At 45.6% G+C, this 19,439-nt stretch overlaps 1 protein-coding gene across 2 annotated transcripts in view; it reads left to right on the top strand.

Moving 5' to 3' along the window:
- The window catches only part of myo10 (myosin X), a 112,131-nt gene extending 93,231 nt beyond the window's left edge, over positions 1–18,900 (top strand). For both annotated transcript variants that reach the window (XM_084369251.1, XM_084369250.1), the window contains 20 exons: positions 1–76; positions 162–383; positions 1,428–1,467; positions 2,584–3,522; positions 4,439–4,559; positions 4,738–4,981; positions 5,243–5,338; positions 6,021–6,114; positions 6,379–6,434; positions 6,877–7,019; positions 7,471–7,662; positions 7,778–7,935; positions 8,188–8,311; positions 9,017–9,314; positions 9,413–9,620; positions 9,857–9,993; positions 14,894–15,014; positions 15,365–15,853; positions 15,948–16,139; positions 16,393–18,900. The exon at positions 1–76 is cut by the window's left edge and continues 31 nt beyond it. In XM_084369251.1, the coding sequence (XP_084225377.1) occupies positions 1–76; positions 162–383; positions 1,428–1,467; positions 2,584–3,522; positions 4,439–4,559; positions 4,738–4,981; positions 5,243–5,338; positions 6,021–6,114; positions 6,379–6,434; positions 6,877–7,019; positions 7,471–7,662; positions 7,778–7,935; positions 8,188–8,311; positions 9,017–9,314; positions 9,413–9,620; positions 9,857–9,993; positions 14,894–15,014; positions 15,365–15,853; positions 15,948–16,139; positions 16,393–16,503 (4,061 nt within the window). In that variant the 3' untranslated portion in view covers positions 16,504–18,900. The remainder of the gene's footprint in view (positions 77–161; positions 384–1,427; positions 1,468–2,583; positions 3,523–4,438; positions 4,560–4,737; positions 4,982–5,242; positions 5,339–6,020; positions 6,115–6,378; positions 6,435–6,876; positions 7,020–7,470; positions 7,663–7,777; positions 7,936–8,187; positions 8,312–9,016; positions 9,315–9,412; positions 9,621–9,856; positions 9,994–14,893; positions 15,015–15,364; positions 15,854–15,947; positions 16,140–16,392) is intronic.
- Positions 18,901–19,439: the final 539 nt, after the last annotated feature.

Genomic DNA, 19,439 nt, shown 5'->3' with positions numbered 1-19,439 from the left:
TGGAGAAGCAGAGGGAGATGGAGGTGCTGAAAGCCGCCATGATCATCCAGGCTCACGTCATGGGCTACATGGCCAGGTACGACTGTTCAGAACTCAACAGTAACATCTTAAAAACTTAAGACCCGTTCGTTTACTGACTGTCGATGTTGTCGGACACACAGGAAGCAGTACAGGAAGCTGCTGCAGTGCATTGTGGTCATCCAGAAGAACTACCGGGCTTTCTACTGGAGGAGGAAGTTCCTGCTCCTCCGCTGGGCCGCGCTCACCTTCCAGAAACGTGTGCGAGGCCAGCTGGCCCGCCGGGCCTTCAGCCAGCTGCTGGAGGAGAGGAGGAGGAGGGAGGAGGAGGAGTGCCGCAGGAGGGTGGAGGAGGAGATGGAGAGGTGTGGAAGGATTTGTTACCAGCTGTTGCTTTCATGTGACCCTTTTTGTCCAGTTTTGGTTGTTCTGAATACCCGGTTCTGGTTCTGTAGGTCCGTTTAGACAGGACAGGAAATCCTCTGGTGTTTCAGGGTTGTGTAGAATTAATATTATAATAAGTTTTTTGTTGTTTTGGGCTGTAGGCAGGTTTTTTAAATACTCAGATGTGACGATTTGCTGCAGAGCTCTCTCATGTCAGTAACACAATCCTGGCAGGAAGAGAGACTTCCCCACCGAAGCTGAGAGGGAGAGTGATAATAATAAATAATAAATAATCCATTTTGTAAAACAAACAAACAATTCATGTGTGAAACCGTTTGATTTGATTTTTTCCCAGGAGATCTTTTTTTCACGAGTGAAACTGAATGAAAAGAAAGTTTGTACATTAGCTGCTAACACATAACTTACAGATATAAAACATTTTCTCCTGCCTAAACTTCTTTTTCACTCAGTTTCACACATGAAAAAAAAATCTCTCTCTCGGTTTTTGAATATTTTCAGAAGAAAAATTCTCCTGATTTTTCCTCCGTTACGCCCACGAAACAAACATTTTTCTCCTGAATTTTGTCCACTTGGTTTCACAGATGATTTTTTTTTTTTTTTTTTTGTGTTTTAGTGTTTTCACAGATAGAAAAAAAAAAAAATCCGGCCCAAACTTTTTTTTCCAACAGATGTGAAGTCAGGACTTTAGAAAAAGATTCACTTAGAAAACGATGACCAGAAAACATTTGTCCCTCAGGGCTTCTGTACATTTCCTGAATGGTGATCAGAAGATCAGAAACAGAAAAGTCACCAGTAAACACTTTGTGAAACACGACGTATGATCGTATAGAAAACACTTCTGCTGTCTGGACGGATGACGTAGACTTTCTGTCTGACCTGAATTCTTGATGGGTTTTATGGGAATTTGCTGCCACAGTGAGACAGGAAATGTAATTACGGGTGTTTTAGTGAATCTTATCTCACACTGTCTGTTTCAGTCAGCTGATGTGTGTTTGTGTCTGCAGGGAGAGACAGAAGCTGGAGGCCGAGAGACTCGCCAGAGAGGTACGACCAGACTCAGTATCCAGGAAGATACTGGTGTGGGAGAGTTACTTACCGTACATGTTACTTACTGACAGTCCATCGATCACTGGGTTTTCATTTCAGTCCGTCAGACACAACTTTCACATTATGTTTTAGATTTATTATTATATACTTCAACCAGCAGCACACAGGTCAGCGTTCACTGTGAGTCTTCAGTTTATTGTCAGGTTACGATACGATGTGATGGAGTGTAACTAAGTGTATTTACTCAAGTACTGAACTTAAGTACAGTTTTGAGTATTTTCTGCTACTTTATTCTTCCACTTCACTACATTTATTTAGTAACTAGTTACTTTGGCTCTGATGCAGCTTGTAATCTGCAAAGTGGCATATTTCTAAATTAAATTATTTAAGCTGCAATTTGATGAATAAAAACACTTTTATTCTTTTTATTCTTTATTTATACACAAGTTAATAAATGTAGAATTTACTTTTACTTGTAGTTTTACTTGTAAGTGCGTATATTGCCAGTATATTGCCTATTGTACATTTAATATCAGATACTTTAAGACATTTACTAAAAGTCACCAAAGTAATGTTTTAGTAAGTTTTCTTTACTTTTACTCAAGTATGATTTTTGGGTACTTCCTACGATACGTTACACTGTGATACGATATGATACGGTACGTCACGGTTCAATACAATGTGATACAAAACGACACAACACCATATGATTTTAATATCAGTTGACATGTCGGTACACTGAAATTCATTCTGCATCCTCACACAGATCCATTCAAGAAACTGAAAACACATATTACACATACTCACACAAGTTACATCATTCAGTCATGACCATAAAACACACAACATAACATCTTCAGATTCAGATCTTGTTTAGCAGAACACTGACACTGGTTTATAAAACAATCCTGCATCAGAATCATGAAATGAAATGAAACTTTTAAATCAGTTTTATTGTGTTCAAATCAGGTTGAAACGATCTCTCTACAGAAAATAAGACTTTAAAGACTTTTCTTTAAAGTCTTTTCTTGAGGAGGTTAACATCTTAAGAGGTTAACTGGCTCAAACAACACTCCATCAGATTTCTGATTGTTGTCTGTTTTCCATCCTCAGGCTGAGGAGGCCAGACTCCTGGAGGAGCTCCATCGCATTGAGGAGTTGGCCTCTCAATCTCTGCCTCAGCCTGCAGTCGCAGCTGCAACATCAACGGACGTCTTGGAGGAGCTGGAGTCAGCAGAGGCCCTGGAGGAGGAAGTCCGTCCTCACGAGGCGACTCAGGTGGAGGAGATCCTGCGACTGGAGCGGGAGATCCAGGCGCTGCAGAGGCAGAAGGAGCGTCAGGAGCTCTCTCTGACCGAGGCCTCCCTCAACCGCCTGCAGCTCCTGCGTGACCAGGAGCTCCGGCGTCTGGAGGACGAAGCCTGCAAGGCGGCGCAGCAGTTCCTCGACTCGCTGAACTTTGACGAGATCGACGAGTGCGTGAGGAACATTGAGAGCTCGTTGGGAGTCGGCGAAGGGGAGGAGAAGGAGAAAGAGGGTGGAGGGAGGAGAGATGAGGAAGAGGTCGATGAAGGGTTTGGGGCTGACGACGAGGCGTTCAAAGACTCACCGAACCCGAGCGAGCACGGCCACTCAGACGGCCAGCGGACGAGCGGGATCCGGACAAGCGACGACTCGTCTGAAGAAGATCCATACGCCAACGATGGTGTGATCCCTCCACTGCCCCCAAACACCCTGCTTCACCAGCCGCTGCTGCCGTTACCACCGGTGCCCCCCGCCTGCCACAGCGCCTCCTCCAGCGGGGACTCGGCCTACTGCCACCCCCAGGCTTCATCCGAGGCTCAGTCCGACGACCTGGTGGAGCTCATACCGCCGGACGAGGATTCGGACTACGACCAGGACGACTACGACGAGGGCGCCATCGTGTCCAGTGGCAGCGTGGCCTTCTCCAACCCTCGCAGCGGCCAGTGGTCTCCTGACTACCGCGGCTCTGTGGGCACCTACAACAGCTCAGGGGCTTACCGCTTCAGCTCGGAGGGGGCGCAGTCATCGGTGGGTTCACCTTCACTTTTTATCAGATTTTGTCTGCAGAGGCAAAAACTTCTAGTGCTGACTGAAGGTGGGAGAAAGTTCAAGAGTAGTTTAACCGTCGTCACACAGTCATCGTTCAGTCTATCAATGTAGAAAACCTGACAATGTTGTTTCACCTCTTCCCAGTTGATCAGCAGCTAAAAAGATGATGGATGATGCACTTTTTTTTCTCTCTGTTGACGGCTAACTTCAGCTGTTGTCTAACAGAAGCTAAGAGGATTTATCCAAGACGATGTTTTACCTGACCTGAGTTTTTTTTCCCAAGAAATGTTCACGTGAAAATTAGTTCTATAGGATTTTTTTTCTCGGTTTCACGTTTAAAAAGAGAAATCTCATGGAATATTATTTTTTTTTGCATCTTTAAAATAAAGTTTTTTTCTCCTGAAAAAGTTTTCTTCTCGGTTTCACGCATAACAAAAAAATGTTTTTACGTGTTAAACCGAGCAGGAAGCTTTTTTCAGGGAAAAAAGGTGTTTTATAAAAATTGCAAAAAAAAAATTCATGGCAATTTTAATTTTCATGTGTGAAACTGAGTGAAACAAAATCTCAGGAGAAAATTGTTTAACATAAAAATAAAAACACAATTATTATTTTTTTATGTGTGAAACTTTTTCAGGAGTATTTGAGTGAGAAAAAATCTCAGGAGAATTTTTTTTTTTTTGCATTTTTTTTCTGCTTGGTTTCACACAAAATGTCTTCGCTTGCCCCTCAGGGCTTCCATATCTATCGGTTGGTGTGGAAGATCTTAAATGACGAATGCAATCACACTGGATACCTAAAAAACAACATCCACTGCGGTGCTTCCTGCTCCTGTTGCTGTAGTTACAATGACATCACTCAGTCATGTTAATGTGTCTCATTTCTGTTGGTTTTCCAGTTCGAGGACAGCGAAGACGACTTCGACAGGTTCGACACCGATGACGAGCTGTCGTATCGGCGGGACTCCGTCTACAGCTGCGTCACGCTGCCGTACTTCCACAGCTTCCTCCACATCAAAGGTAGCTGAGACGACCTCTGACCTCCAACTTCCATTTGACAAGAAACGAGAGGATTTACATTCAGAGCACAAAGCTTCAGAAGTGTCCTCTAGATAAATGTTTTTAATGTGTTGAAGAAAAAAGCCTTGTGCTTCCTCCTCTTCATGGACACGAGTAAAACTCATATCTTCCTCTGCAGGCGGCCTGATGAACACGTGGAAGCGGCGCTGGTGCGTTCTGAAGGACGAGACCTTCCTGTGGTTCCGGGCCAAGCAGGAGGCTCTGAAGCAGGGCTGGCTGCACAAGAAGGGAGGCGGCTCGTCCACGCTGTCCCGCCGCAACTGGAAGCGCCGCTGGTTCGTGCTGCGGCAGAGCAAGCTCATGTACTTTGAGAACGACGGCGAGGAGAAGATGAAGGGGGTGCTGGACATGCACAGTGCCAAGTAAGGACTCAGGGTTGTTTGTTAATGTAACACCCAACATGTCGGCTGAGGTGTAGAAGGAAGGAAACGCAGTGAAGGACGCAGTGATGATGATGATGATGATGTCTGGAATGATCACATGATCTCCAGAACCAGGATGTAGTTCTTCTAATGACCACTAGATGCTGACTTTATCCTAAAGTCATGAGGGAAATGGAAAGTGAGTCTTCTTAACTAATGTCAGATTTTTGGATTGACCTCTTTGTTTCTTGTGATCTGCAGAGAAATCATCGATAACACCGGGAAGGAGAATGGAATCGACATCGTGATGCCGGAGAGGACCTACCACCTGATCGCCGAGTCTGCCGAGGACGCCAGGTGGGTGTTTCACACAAATAACAACATAACGTGTCTTTAAAACCCGATTTTGTCTGAATCGTAGATGGAGAACAAAAACTGCTCCGCTAAACAGGTCTGAAAACAGGAAACAGAAAACTAGAGCAGGATTAAAAGACTTCATCTGTTCCTCACTGATGCACCAGAGTTCAGGAGCTTCGACCATCAAACCACCTCTGGACTTAAAATCAGACAAAAACACACAAAAGGTTTTTATCAGATGATCACAGGCCGACAGACACATTATCAGTCACAGACGGTACAATGAGGAGGAGGAGGAGGTGTTGCTGTAGGGTCGATGTGCCGGTTGCCCCTGGCAACACATTGATTTCCTCTCAGAGGGACGGTCCACTTCCTCCATACATCTACTGTGACAGGAAGATGGTGTGTGTGTGTGTGTGTGTGTGTGTTTGTCAACATCAGCTCCACACGTCTGAGGCAAAATTAACTTCATCAATGTTTAATTTACACACAAACACATTTTCCAAATCAATCGTTTTTTTACCAAGTAAGTTTTCATTTTCAACAGAAAATCCAAATAAGAAACAAAAGACAGTCGAGACAGAAGTTGACAGAAAGTATTACAAAATGAACTTTATAAGTTGAGCTCTCAGTCTCGATGATGATGATGATGATGCTGATGATGTCGTCTCCGTGGTTACAGCCAGTGGTTCAGCGTGCTGAGTCAGGTCCACGGCTCCACAGAGCAGGAGATCAGAGAGATGCATGACGAGCAGGCAAACCCCCAGAACGCCGTGGTGAGTAGCTGTAAACTCGCTCAGCGTCAAACTGAAAACACTTTAATGAGTTTTATTTTCATGCTAATCTTTTTTTTTCTGTTGCTGCTTCTATCAGGGAGGCACGATATCGTACAGCCGATGCTAAAAACATTTTTTATATTTAAAAAGAAGTTAATAACTTGTAGTTTACACACAGCTGACGGTCACAGAGGCTCAGGTGATGGAGATGATTGTTGTGCAGAAAATTTTCTTCCCTCAACCGAACCTTCTCTCTCTCTTCAGGGAACGTTGGATGTCGGGATGATCGATTCAGTTTGTGCTTCAGATAATCCAGAGAGGTGAGAGCCTGCATCAGACACCACGTCTCGTCTCGTCTTTGTGCAGAACCTTCACTGTTTTCTTTACTGAGGCCTGCTGACCCACCAACATGTCGGCTGCATTAATAGTCCTCATGTTTCCATCTGCTGCTTTTTAACTTCTACAACATTTGTGCCTGAAAATTATCTGCAAAGTCACAAAGTTCAGCTCAAGCTGGAGCCTTTCTGAAACCAAAATGTGACTCAGTACATTTGTGTATCATTTCCATCTCAACCACTAGGGGGTGCTGCTATTTTAGACATATTTACAAATCAAGCAGTGAATCTAAACACAAAAATGTAGTCGTATATCCTGTTTTAGTGCCTCATGTTGTAGCTGAAATCTGCTTAAAATATGTTCACGTTTGTAAATTAAAGTTTTATTCTTCTAATATCAAGCAACTGTATTTGTGATGCATCACAGGCCCAACTCCTTCGTCATGATCACGGCGAACCGCGTGCTGCACTGCAACGCCGACACGCCCGAGGAGATGCACCACTGGATCACCCTGCTGCAGCGCTCCAAAGGAGACACCCGCGTCGACGGGCAGGAGTTCATCATCCGAGGTGACGACGCAATCACTTGACGTCCCTTTACCCTTCATACTCTTCATTTTGAGGGCTGGAGTCCATCCCAGAATGCACTGAGGCAGATTTACAACAATAATAGAAGAACATGAGGAAGTTTTATATGATAAATGAGTTTTTGTGTCTAAAATACAGGATGAGAATAGAACAGAAGAGTTCTGGTTTGAACTTTACACATTTGTAAATCTGGAGGCAGCTTACACCAAACTCCACTGACTTTTTAAGCATTTTTCTGAATTTGAAAAGGCATCAAAAACCAACGGGAAATGTCTAAATAATTAAGAACAAAAGACAAAAAATGGTGGTTAAACTGTAATTAAGTGCTTTCACACTGGGATTGTGATTGCTGCTGCTGTTTCAGGCTGACAGCACACGTTTTGTAATGACACTGAAAAGATCTTTAAAATAGTGATTCCTTTATTTCCTGCAGGCTGGTTACACAAAGAGATGAAGAACAGTACCAGAGCCTCGCTGAAGCTGAAGAAACGCTGGTTCCTGCTCACCCACAATTCTCTGGACTACTACAAGAGCTCAGAGCGCAACGCCCTGAAGCTGGGAACGCTGGTTCTGAACAGCCTGTGCTCAGTGGCCCAGCCGGACGAAAAGGTCTTCAAAGAGACCGGTGAGAAAAACAAACTGCACCGACTGCAATTCATCCTGGTGCTCTGCCCTCAAGTCTTTTCCTCTTCAGTGTAGTTGAACATTTCTTTCTGATCGTCCTCGTGTCGTCCCGACAGGCTACTGGAGCGTGATCGTGTACGGCCGCAAACACTCGTACCGTCTCTACTGTAAGCTGCTGAACGAGGCCACACGTTGGGCCAACGCCATCCAGAACGTCATCGACACCAAAGCTCCCATCGACACGCCGACCCAGCAGCTCATCCAGGACATCAAGGTAAAAAGGAGACACACCAGAAGATAAAAGAGGGCGTTGGAAGATCCTTAATGCAGGGAAAGATCGTTTAAGGCAGTTGGATTCAGTTTCATGAAATAGTTTTACTCCACTACCAGATAAACCTGCTGGTTTACTGATGCAAAGATCTTGAAACTACCGTCATCTCAGTAAACCCTCAGATAAAATGTACAAAAAAATATATTGCTTAAATCATCATCATCGCATTGAAGTCGGCTCCTCCGCTCTCTGCAGGAGAACTGTCTGAACTCGGAGGTGGTGGAGCAGATCTACAAGAGGAACCCCATCCTCCGCTACAGCCACCACCCGCTGCACTCACCGCTGCTGCCGCTGCCCTACGGAGACATCCACCTCACCGGTGAGTCAATACGAGCAGTCTGAAGATAACATTCATGCTGATTCCTCCGTCAGATGATCATCTGGTTTAGGAATCAGCGTGAATTTTAATGCCCGTCATGAGTTGATCTATTTATCTCCTTTAAGTTTTTCAATCTAGATATTATCTAGAAACACTCAACGGCTCTTTTTCCTGCAGGATTTGAGCCATAAGTGTCAAAAGTGTCAGAATATAGAAGCCAAACGCATCTTTTCTCCAGCGCTTGTGTTTAATTTGAGAAATTGTCGATACGTGTTGTTCTGTATAGGAGAAAACATGCTGGGACTAATGAATGAAGATGGATTTTTACTGAATTTGAATGCAGACTTCATTAGAAGATATAAATAATACAGTCTTTTGAAGTATTTCACAACGTACATATAGTATCATCTGGCACAAACAAGGAAATATTAAATTGAATGATTTTCAAAGGGAGTTTGGTGAGTCACTCCTTGAATTTATGTTTTGGTTTAATGTAGTATTCAAGAGAAGATGCAAACGATAACAATATTTTAAGTATTTCACAACTTACTATACATACTGAGCTGCAAGGCAAAATTAAATCGAAAGATTTTTAAAGGGAGTTTGGTGACTTGAATTTTTAAGATGGAAAAGATGGATTTCTAAAAAAAAGACCCAGACATCCATCACATCACTGACCCCGTCCCTCCGTCCTGTTCTGTCCAGTTCAGAGAAACCGAAGCTACACGACGCTGCAGGAAGAAGCCCTCAAAGTGTTCAGCTCTCTGCAGCACCTGGAGGGCGTGGCTGACCCGGTGCCCATCATCCAGGGCATCCTGCAGACCGGCCAGGAGCTCAAACCTCTGCGGGACGAGCTCTTCTGTCAGCTGATCAAGCAGACGACGCGGCCGCCGCAGCTCGGCAGCCCGGGGAACCTCTGCAGCTGGAAGATCCTGGCCTGCATGTCCTGCACCTTCATCCCCACCAGGAGCATCCTCAGATACCTCAAGTTCCACCTCAAGAGGTACTGGCTCGTTTACAGAGGGACGAAATACAGATTCATTAAAACATGGTTTGATGTAATCCCTCACCATCCACCGATCCAAATCTCTTCCTCCGCAGGACTCGAGAGCTCGTCCCCGGTTCGGAGATGGATCGTTACGCCGCCTTCGCCCTCGACTCCCTGAGGAAGACTCGAGCCAGAGAGAACGTCCCGTCACAGGAGGAGATCCGCTCCATCGTGGCCCGGCAGGACATGAGCACCACCGTCCACTGTCACGGAGGAGGATCCTGCAAGATCACCATCAACTCACACACAACAGCCGGAGAGGTGGGTGACAGCAAGGGCTGCTGGGACATGGCGTGCTGGGACTGCTAATGTAACTGAATACATTTAATAACTTTAGTTACTTTGCAGAGCTGTAGTAGTATTTTATTGGCAATCAGAAAAAAATATAATTCTGAAAATATGGAAAAAGCTGAGAATCTGATTGAGTACTGTTTGTGTGTGTGACGTTTGGGTGCTTTGTACAACATTCATTGTTTGTTTGTGTGTGTGCGTGTCAGGTGGTGGAGAAGCTGATCCGCGGCCTGGCCATGGAGGACAGCAGGAACATGTTCGCTCTGTTCGAACACAACGACACCACAGAGAAAGCCATCGAGAGCCGCATGGTGGTGGCCGACGTGCTCGCCAAGTTCGAGAAGTAAGTGTCACTGTGAGAGAGACAGAGAGAGAGAGAAAGCAAGAGACAAAGAGGGACAGACAGAGGGGCAGAGACGGAGTGTGTTAACCAGACTCACATTTTGTCCTCTGGTCTTCATGACGTCTCTCTCTCTCTCTGGTCTTCATGACGTCTCTCTCTCTCTTTTCTCTGGTCTTCATGACGTCTCTCTCTGGTCTTCATGACGTCTCTCTCTCTCTCTCTGGTCTTCATGACGTCTCTCTCTCTCTTTTCTCTGGTCTTCATGACCTCTCTCTCTTTTCTCTGGTCTTCATGACGTCTCTCTCTCTTTTCTCTGGTCTTCATGACCTCTCTCTCTTTTCTCTGGTCTTCATGACCTCTCTCTCTCTCTCTTTTCTCTGGTCTTCATGACCTCTCTCTCTCTCTCTTTTCTCTGGTCTTCATGACCTCTCTCTCTTTTCTCTGGTCTTCATGACCTCTCTCTCTCTCTCTTTTCTCTGGTCTTCATGACGTCTCTCTCTGGTCTTCATGACGTCTCTCTCTCTCTTTTCTCTGGTCTTCATGACGTCTCTCTCTGGTCTTCATGACGTCTCTCTCTCTCTCTGGTCTTCATGACGTCTCTCTCTCTCTCTCTCTCTGGTCTTCATGACGTCTCTCTCTCTCTTTTCTCTGGTCTTCATGACCTCTCTCTCTTTTCTCTGGTCTTCATGACCTCTCTCTCTTTTCTCTGGTCTTCATGACCTCTCTCTCTCTCTCTTTTCTCTGGTCTTCATGACGTCTCTCTCTGGTCTTCATGACGTCTCTCTCTCTCTCTCTGGTCTTCATGACGTCTCTCTCTCTCTTTTCTCTGGTCTTCATGACGTCTCTCTCTGGTCTTCATGACGTCTCTCTCTCTCTCTCTGGTCTTCATGACGTCTCTCTCTCTCTTTTCTCTGGTCTTCATGACCTCTCTCTCTTTTCTCTGGTCTTCATGACCTCTCTCTCTCTTTTCTCTGGTCTTCATGACGTCTCTCTCTCTTTTCTCTGGTCTTCATGACCTCTCTCTCTTTTCTCTGGTCTTCATGACCTCTCTCTCTCTCTCTTTTCTCTGGTCTTCATGACCTCTCTCTCTCTGGTCTTCATGACGTCTCTCTCTCTTTTCTCTGGTCTTCATGACCTCTCTCTCTCTCTTTTCTCTGGTCTTCATGACGTCTCTCTCTCTCTCTCTGGTCTTCATGACGTCTCTCTCTCTCTTTTCTCTGGTCTTCATGAAGTCTCTCTCTCTCTCTGGTCTTCATGACGTCTCTCTCTCTCTCTCTGGTCTTCATGACGTCTCTCTCTCTCTTTTCTCTGGTCTTCATGAAGTCTCTCTCTCTCTCTGGTCTTCATGACGTCTCTCTCTCTCTCTCTGGTCTTCATGACGTCTCTCTCTCTCTCTCTGGTCTTCATGACGTCTCTCTCTCTCTTTTCTCTGGTCTTCATGACGTCTCTCTCTCTCTCTGGTCTTCATGACGTCTCTCTCTCTCTCTCTGGTCTTCATGACGTCTCTCTCTCTCTTTTCTCTGGTCTTCATGACGTCTCTCTCTCTCTCTCTGGTCTTCATGACGTCTCTCTCTCTCTCTCTGGTCTTCATGACGTCTCTCTCTCTCTTTTCTCTGGTCTTCATGACGTCTCTCTCTCTCTCTCTGGTCTTCATGACCTCTCTCTCTCTCTCTTTTCTCTGGTCTTCATGACGTCTCTCCCTCTCTTTTCTCTGGTCTTCATGACGTCTCTCTCTCTCTGGTCTTCATGACGTCTCTCTCTCTCTTTTCTCTGGTCTTCATGACGTCTCTCTCTCTCTGGTCTTCATGACCTCTCTCTCTCTCTCTTTTCTCTGGTCTTCATGACGTCTCTCTCTCTCTCTCTGGTCTTCATGACGTCTCTCTCTCTCTTTTCTCTGGTCTTCATGACGTCTCTCTCTCTCTCTCTGGTCTTCATGACCTCTCTCTCTCTCTCTTTTCTCTGGTCTTCATGACGTCTCTCTCTCTCTGGTCTTCATGACGTCTCTCTCTCTCTTTTCTCTGGTCTTCATGACGTCTCTCTCTCTCTCTCTGGTCTTCATGACCTCTCTCTCTCTCTCTTTTCTCTGGTCTTCATGACGTCTCTCCCTCTCTTTTCTCTGGTCTTCATGACGTCTCTCTCTCTCTCTCTCTGGTCTTCATGACCTCTCTCTCTCTCTCTTTTCTCTGGTCTTCATGACCTCTCTCTCTCTCTCTCTGGTCTTCATGACGTCTCTCTCTCTCTCTGGTCTTCATGACGTCTCTCTCTCTCTTTTCTCTGGTCTTCATGACCTCTCTCTCTTTTCTCTGGTCTTCATGACCTCTCTCTCTTTTCTCTGGTCTTCATGACCTCTCTCTCTCTCTCTTTTCTCTGGTCTTCATGACGTCTCTCTCTGGTCTTCATGACGTCTCTCTCTCTCTCTCTGGTCTTCATGACGTCTCTCTCTCTCTTTTCTCTGGTCTTCATGACGTCTCTCTCTGGTCTTCATGACGTCTCTCTCTCTCTCTCTGGTCTTCATGACGTCTCTCTCTCTCTTTTCTCTGGTCTTCATGACCTCTCTCTCTTTTCTCTGGTCTTCATGACCTCTCTCTCTCTTTTCTCTGGTCTTCATGACGTCTCTCTCTCTTTTCTCTGGTCTTCATGACCTCTCTCTCTTTTCTCTGGTCTTCATGACCTCTCTCTCTCTCTCTTTTCTCTGGTCTTCATGACCTCTCTCTCTCTGGTCTTCATGACGTCTCTCTCTCTTTTCTCTGGTCTTCATGACCTCTCTCTCTCTCTTTTCTCTGGTCTTCATGACGTCTCTCTCTCTCTCTCTGGTCTTCATGACGTCTCTCTCTCTCTTTTCTCTGGTCTTCATGAAGTCTCTCTCTCTCTCTGGTCTTCATGACGTCTCTCTCTCTCTCTCTGGTCTTCATGACGTCTCTCTCTCTCTTTTCTCTGGTCTTCATGAAGTCTCTCTCTCTCTCTGGTCTTCATGACGTCTCTCTCTCTCTCTCTGGTCTTCATGACGTCTCTCTCTCTCTCTCTGGTCTTCATGACGTCTCTCTCTCTCTTTTCTCTGGTCTTCATGACGTCTCTCTCTCTCTCTGGTCTTCATGACGTCTCTCTCTCTCTCTCTGGTCTTCATGACGTCTCTCTCTCTCTTTTCTCTGGTCTTCATGACGTCTCTCTCTCTCTCTCTGGTCTTCATGACGTCTCTCTCTCTCTCTCTGGTCTTCATGACGTCTCTCTCTCTCTTTTCTCTGGTCTTCATGACGTCTCTCTCTCTCTCTCTGGTCTTCATGACCTCTCTCTCTCTCTCTTTTCTCTGGTCTTCATGACGTCTCTCCCTCTCTTTTCTCTGGTCTTCATGACGTCTCTCTCTCTCTGGTCTTCATGACGTCTCTCTCTCTCTTTTCTCTGGTCTTCATGACGTCTCTCTCTCTCTGGTCTTCATGACCTCTCTCTCTCTCTCTTTTCTCTGGTCTTCATGACGTCTCTCTCTCTCTCTCTGGTCTTCATGACGTCTCTCTCTCTCTTTTCTCTGGTCTTCATGACGTCTCTCTCTCTCTCTCTGGTCTTCATGACCTCTCTCTCTCTCTCTTTTCTCTGGTCTTCATGACGTCTCTCTCTCTCTGGTCTTCATGACGTCTCTCTCTCTCTTTTCTCTGGTCTTCATGACGTCTCTCTCTCTCTCTCTGGTCTTCATGACCTCTCTCTCTCTCTCTTTTCTCTGGTCTTCATGACGTCTCTCCCTCTCTTTTCTCTGGTCTTCATGACGTCTCTCTCTCTCTCTCTCTGGTCTTCATGACCTCTCTCTCTCTCTCTTTTCTCTGGTCTTCATGACCTCTCTCTCTCTCTCTCTGGTCTTCATGACGTCTCTCTCTCTCTCTGGTCTTCATGACGTCTCTCTCTCTCTTTTCTCTGGTCTTCATGAAGTCTCTCTCTCTCTCTTTTCTCTGGTCTTCATGACGTCTCTCTCTCTCTCTGGTCTTCATGACGTCTCTCTCTCTCTCTCTGGTCTTCATGACGTCTCTCTCTCTCTTTTCTCTGGTCTTCATGAAGTCTCTCTCTCTCTCTGGTCTTCATGACGTCTCTCTCTCTCTCTCTGGTCTTCATGACGTCTCTCTCTCTCTTTTCTCTGGTCTTCATGACGTCTCTCTCTCTCTCTGGTCTTCATGAAGTCTCTCTCTCTGGTCTTCATGACGTCTCTCTCTCTCTTTTCTCTGGTCTTCATGAAGTCTCTCTCTCTCTCTTTTCTCTGGTCTTCATGACGTCTCTCTCTCTCTCTTTTCTCTGGTCTTCATGACGTCTCTCTCTCTCTCTGGTCTTCATGACGTCTCTCTCTCTCTCTGGTCTTCATGAAGTCTCTCTCTCTCTGGTCTTCATGACGTCTCTCTCTTTTCTCTGGTCTTCATGAAGTCTCTCTCTCTCTCTTTTCTCTGGTCTTCATGACGTCTCTCTCTCTCTCTCCTCTTCATCACGTGTCTCTCTCTCTCTCTCTGGTCTTCATCACGTCTCTCTCTCTCTCTCTCTGGTCTTCATCACGTCTCTCTCTCTCTCTCTGGTCTTCATCACGTCTCTCTCTCTCTCTCTCTGGTCTTCATGACGTCTCTCTCTCTGGTCTTCATCACGTCTCTCTCTCTCTCTCTGGTCTTCATGACGTCTCTCTCTCTCTTTTCTCTGGTCTTCATGACGTCTCTCTCTCTCTTTTCTCTGGTCTTCATGACGTCTCTCTCTCTCTTTTCTCTGGTCTTCATGACGTCTCTCTCTCTCTCTCTGGTCTTCATGAAGTCTCTCTCTCTCTGGTCTTCATCACGTCTCTCTCTCTCTCTCTCTGGTCTTCATGACGTCTCTCTCTCTGGTCTTCATCACGTCTCTCTCTCTCTCTCTGGTCTTCATGACGTCTCTCTCTTGTCTCCAGACTTTCATCCAGCGCAGACGAACACAACACCGGCTGGAAGTTTTACTTCAAGCTCTACTGCTTCCTGGACACAGAAAATGTTCCCAAAGACAGCGTGGAGTTCGCCTTCATGTTTGAGCAGGTGAGGGATTTAAACCAGCTGATTATTATTTTGTGGGAAGATGAATAATTTATTAATCTCATGACGGGGAACAGAGCCAGCAGACTGACAGAAGCTTCATCACACAAAAGATTGTTTTCATTATTTACTCTATAAAATACTGATGATAACAATTTCCTAAAGCTTTCTTAAATCTTCTAATTGCCTTATTTTTCCAAATCCCAGAAATAATTAGTAACATTTCTGCATTAAAATGTTGAATCGACCTGTTATATCATAGCTGTGGTGTCTCGGTGTTGTTTACCTCGTGTTCAGACAGCAGTCGTCCTTGAAGCCGTCTTTGTAACATTTTCTCTGTGCGCCGCCTGCAGGCCCATGAAGCCGTCATCCGGGGTCAGTATCCGGCCCCTGAGGAGACTCTTCAGTTCCTGGCCGCCCTCAGACTTCAGTACCTCCTGGGCGATCACAGCTCTCAGGCCACCTTACCCGAAATGTCCCAGGTGTTCCCCATGGCGCGACTGAGGGCCCGGGTGCAGAACTCGGCCAAGGCGTTCGCTCCGGGCACCGGCACCGGCTCCGGCTCCGTCGCCGAACGCCCGGGGACGGCGGAGAGGAAACGCTCGAGCTTCCTGGAGGGAACGCTGAGGCGGAGCTTCAGGAGCGGCTCGCTGAGTCGGCAGAAGCTGGAGGAGGAGAACAGCCTGGAGGTGTGGATGAGGGAGGAGGCGGCGGCGGTGAGAATCAGCGTGATGGACAAGTGGAAGAAGCTGCAGGGGATGAACCAGGAGCAGGCCATGGTCAAATACATGATCCTGGTGAAGGAGTGGCAGGGATACGGATCCACGCTGTTCAACGTCGAGGTGAGGACCATCTGCCTGGTGGAAGAAATCAAATCGATCGTTAGGAAAATAACCTCAGACCTTCTCACGCTTCTCGTCTCTGCTTGTCCTTTAGAGTCGGGACGGAGCGTTCCCTGCTGAGCTGTGGCTGGGCGTGAGCAGAGAGGCCATATCGGTGTACAAACGAGGAGAGCCGTGGCCGCTGGAGGTTTTCCCCTACGAGCAGATCCTGTCCTTCGGAGCGCCGCTGCCCAACGCCTACAAGATCGCCGTGGAGGGCCGAGAGCTGGTCTTTGAGACGCAAATGGTTCGTACGACACAACTGCTTCAAACCTGCCTCAGCAGAGAATCTGTTGGAATTAAAGGAGCAGTTCACCCAAAAATGAATACGAAACTTCACTCGATATCCGTCGGCACAGGGAGGAGGAGATCGTGACTGAATTTTTGTATTCTTAGGTGAACTGCTCCTTTAAGTTTCATACATCAGAAATCACACATGTAGAAAACAACACAGACAATCACATGAAACGACTGAACTGTACAAACTCTCTCCTCTGCAGGTCATGGACATCGCCAAGCTCATGAAGGCCTACATCAGCATGATCGTCAAGAAGCGCTACAGCAACTGTCAGTCCGTCAGCAGCCACGGCAGCCAGTGCAGCGCCTGGTGAACGCCGCCCTTTAACCTTTGAACTCATGGCCACTTGCCGGAGCGCCGCAGAGGGTCGAGCGTGGCCGCCGCCGGCCGTGCGTGGACGCCCGTCCTCGGCGCTCTGGAGGGAGCAGCTCGTACATTTAAACATGTCAGACTGACTCTGAATGCTGGAGACAAAACCACGATGCTCTTAATGTTAACTAGCTCCAATTCTTATTTTGTGGCTGGTTTCATTCCAAAACATGAAACATCCACACCTGAGAGTCAGACGTCAGCTCAGGCTGGAGGGCTCGATCATCACGGACCCACACCAGACTCCATTAACCCTGACAGGAGAATTCAGACAAGTGAAAACACTGAGCTGAAGTCTGAATCACGTCTTCGGCTGCCAGCCTTTCAAAACTATCAAACTAACAGAGCCCAGAAGTCCTCAGAGGCAAAATCTGATGAACTAACTTTGATATTCTTATTTGCAGCGTTGCATTTACTGATTTACCTCAAGAACCTTGAACCTAAGGTTTGATGACAGCGACGACGTGTGCAGTCAGTCGTATCTTCATCCAATATCAAAACAAAAGTCACAAATGATTCGACCATTAAAAAAAGCAGAACTTCTCCTCCCGACACCGACCGGGCTCCTAAAAAAGCCAAATACAAAACAAAAAAATGTAACTTCTCCACAGTTTCTCAGACCAAAGACAGCCAGCTGAAGGATCTCGTCAGTTGGCTCTTCAGGTGTGGACGTGTCTCGCTCTGGAATAAAACGGCCTGTTTCTTCCTGATGCTAACGTGCTGTGCGACCACGAGGACTACAAGGTTGTTGCAGGATGGAGCTAATCGTTACCGAGGTTTTTGTTTGTGTGTGTGTGAATGTGAGTTTTAAGAGGTGTGTCCTCGTGTTTGAATGTTAAAAAAAAAAAAGAAAGCAGACGATAGAGAAAAAGAAACTAGTGGAAAGCCTGCGAGCCCTTTTTCCTCTGCTCTGTAAAACTCTGGGACTTGACTTCTACACAAACCTTCTCCAGGTTGAACTGTAAATAATATGCAACTGTACTCGCCTCAAGCATTTCGACTTTGTGACTGTAAGTGTTTTGATTGACGTGCTGATGATCCGAAGGTCACACAAGTGCCTGTTCAAACTACAGCAGGACCAACTCAAGTCAGCCTTCGTCTCGCTCGATGCCACTCTTGTTTCTGTGTAGCCAGGATCCACGAGACGCTCCCGTGTTCCCTTTAAAAACCAATGAACTTACACTGCAACACCTGTCCAGCTGTTACTGCAGTCGTTCAAGCTGAACTCCAGCATCACAATCATATTTCTCTAGGAACAAATCTGTCGCCTGCATGCACATCAGCGCGTCCTGATTCAACAGTTTTATCACATTATCAACACAACACACCTTAAATTGCCTCCTTGTGTCTGTGTGATGCGTCCGGACCATCGACAGCAGCTTGTCTGACACTTTTAAAGCAACAACGCTTCATTATTAGCTGAAACTAGCAAAGGGCCCTAAATTAAACTGATAAAGTGCATTGATTTGTCAGTTATATAATTCAGCCAATATCAAACATTCATTCACTGATTCTGTAGAAAATGTACATTAAGATTACGTCTTTAACACAAACCGCTCGTAATAAGATCCAGAAAAAAACCAAGAAAAGTTACTTTTTGATCAAAAACACTAAAACAACCTTTTGCTGTTATTTTAGAAAAGCAACACGACGAACATCCTCTTCAAACTACAGACGCCTGAAATCATGCAGCACCGACCTACTGTGAAACAGACTTCAATGTTTTGGACTTATTGGATCTAAATTTTTCTTGTAAAACTGAAGCAGATAAAAATCTAATTTTAAAAACCTTCATACCGACAGATAAGTATGACTCTCCTGTTTTAATCCTTCTTTTAGAGCGTACATAGATGCTGCAGAGCACCTAGCCCTCACCTAACCAAGCCTGATCGATTCTGATCTGGTTTCAGTTTGAATGACCGGTTCTGTTGGACCGTTTGCTGTGTAACATTCCTACAACATTTCACTGGAGCTCCGCGGGCGGCAGATCCATCCAAAGACGCGTGTGCAGGTTTCCCCCACAGTGCCTTGTTGTATATTGTGTACACTTATTTTGTTTTCCACGTGTGGTTCCTTTTATTGTTTTGGTATAATGTGCAATGTTATATATATATTCTATAATCATGTGGCTGTACATTTTATACTGTAAGTCTTTGCCTTCTATGTTTTTCTCCTGGATGACGACCACATGGCGATTTTCTTGCTGTATTTTTCTCGACCATCCAGCTGACGGTGATCCTGGACACAATACTGTCCTCTTGTTTTTATCTGTATTAGCTGTGTTATGTATTGAAAGGATGATTCTAACAATAAATGGAAACATATTTGGTCTGAAGGTGAATCACTGCAATACTTTTTTCATTTATGTTACAGTAGTTTAACAGACTGAGTCAACTGTTCGAGTCTTTTTTGAGCACTTTGTAATTAATCTGGATCAGTTTGGAAACAATGGCGTAGAAATGCAAAAAAATTAATGGGAAGAGCCGTTAGGGGGCGCTACTGAGCTATCGTGCTGCACATGAGGGCAGTTGTAGTATTGCATTAACGTACTCATGTGTAACGAGCTACGGGCCAAATCTGGTGACCCATGACTCATGCAGCCAGTGTAGTTACATGATCCCAACATGATTTTGAGTCAATTGATCACATGACCTGGAAGCTATTGAGCTAACATGCTAATATTTACATATAATAATTAATTAAAAATTAATTAAAAATATTTAGAGACGTAAAACGTAAAAACAAGAGGCGTTTCTCATGCAGCCAGTGTAGTTACATGATCCCACACTGATTTTGAGTCAATTGATCATACTAATATTTACATATAAAAATTTATGAAAAATAATAAAAATGAAAACTGCAGTGATGAACGGGCCCTCG

Source organism: Pagrus pagrus (assembly GCF_965226575.1).
Source record: "Pagrus pagrus genome assembly, chromosome: 12".
Taxonomy (NCBI): Eukaryota; Metazoa; Chordata; class Actinopteri; order Spariformes; family Sparidae; genus Pagrus; species Pagrus pagrus.
Note: the sequence above shows the minus strand (reverse complement) of the source record. Positions and strands in the feature narration are given on the sequence as shown.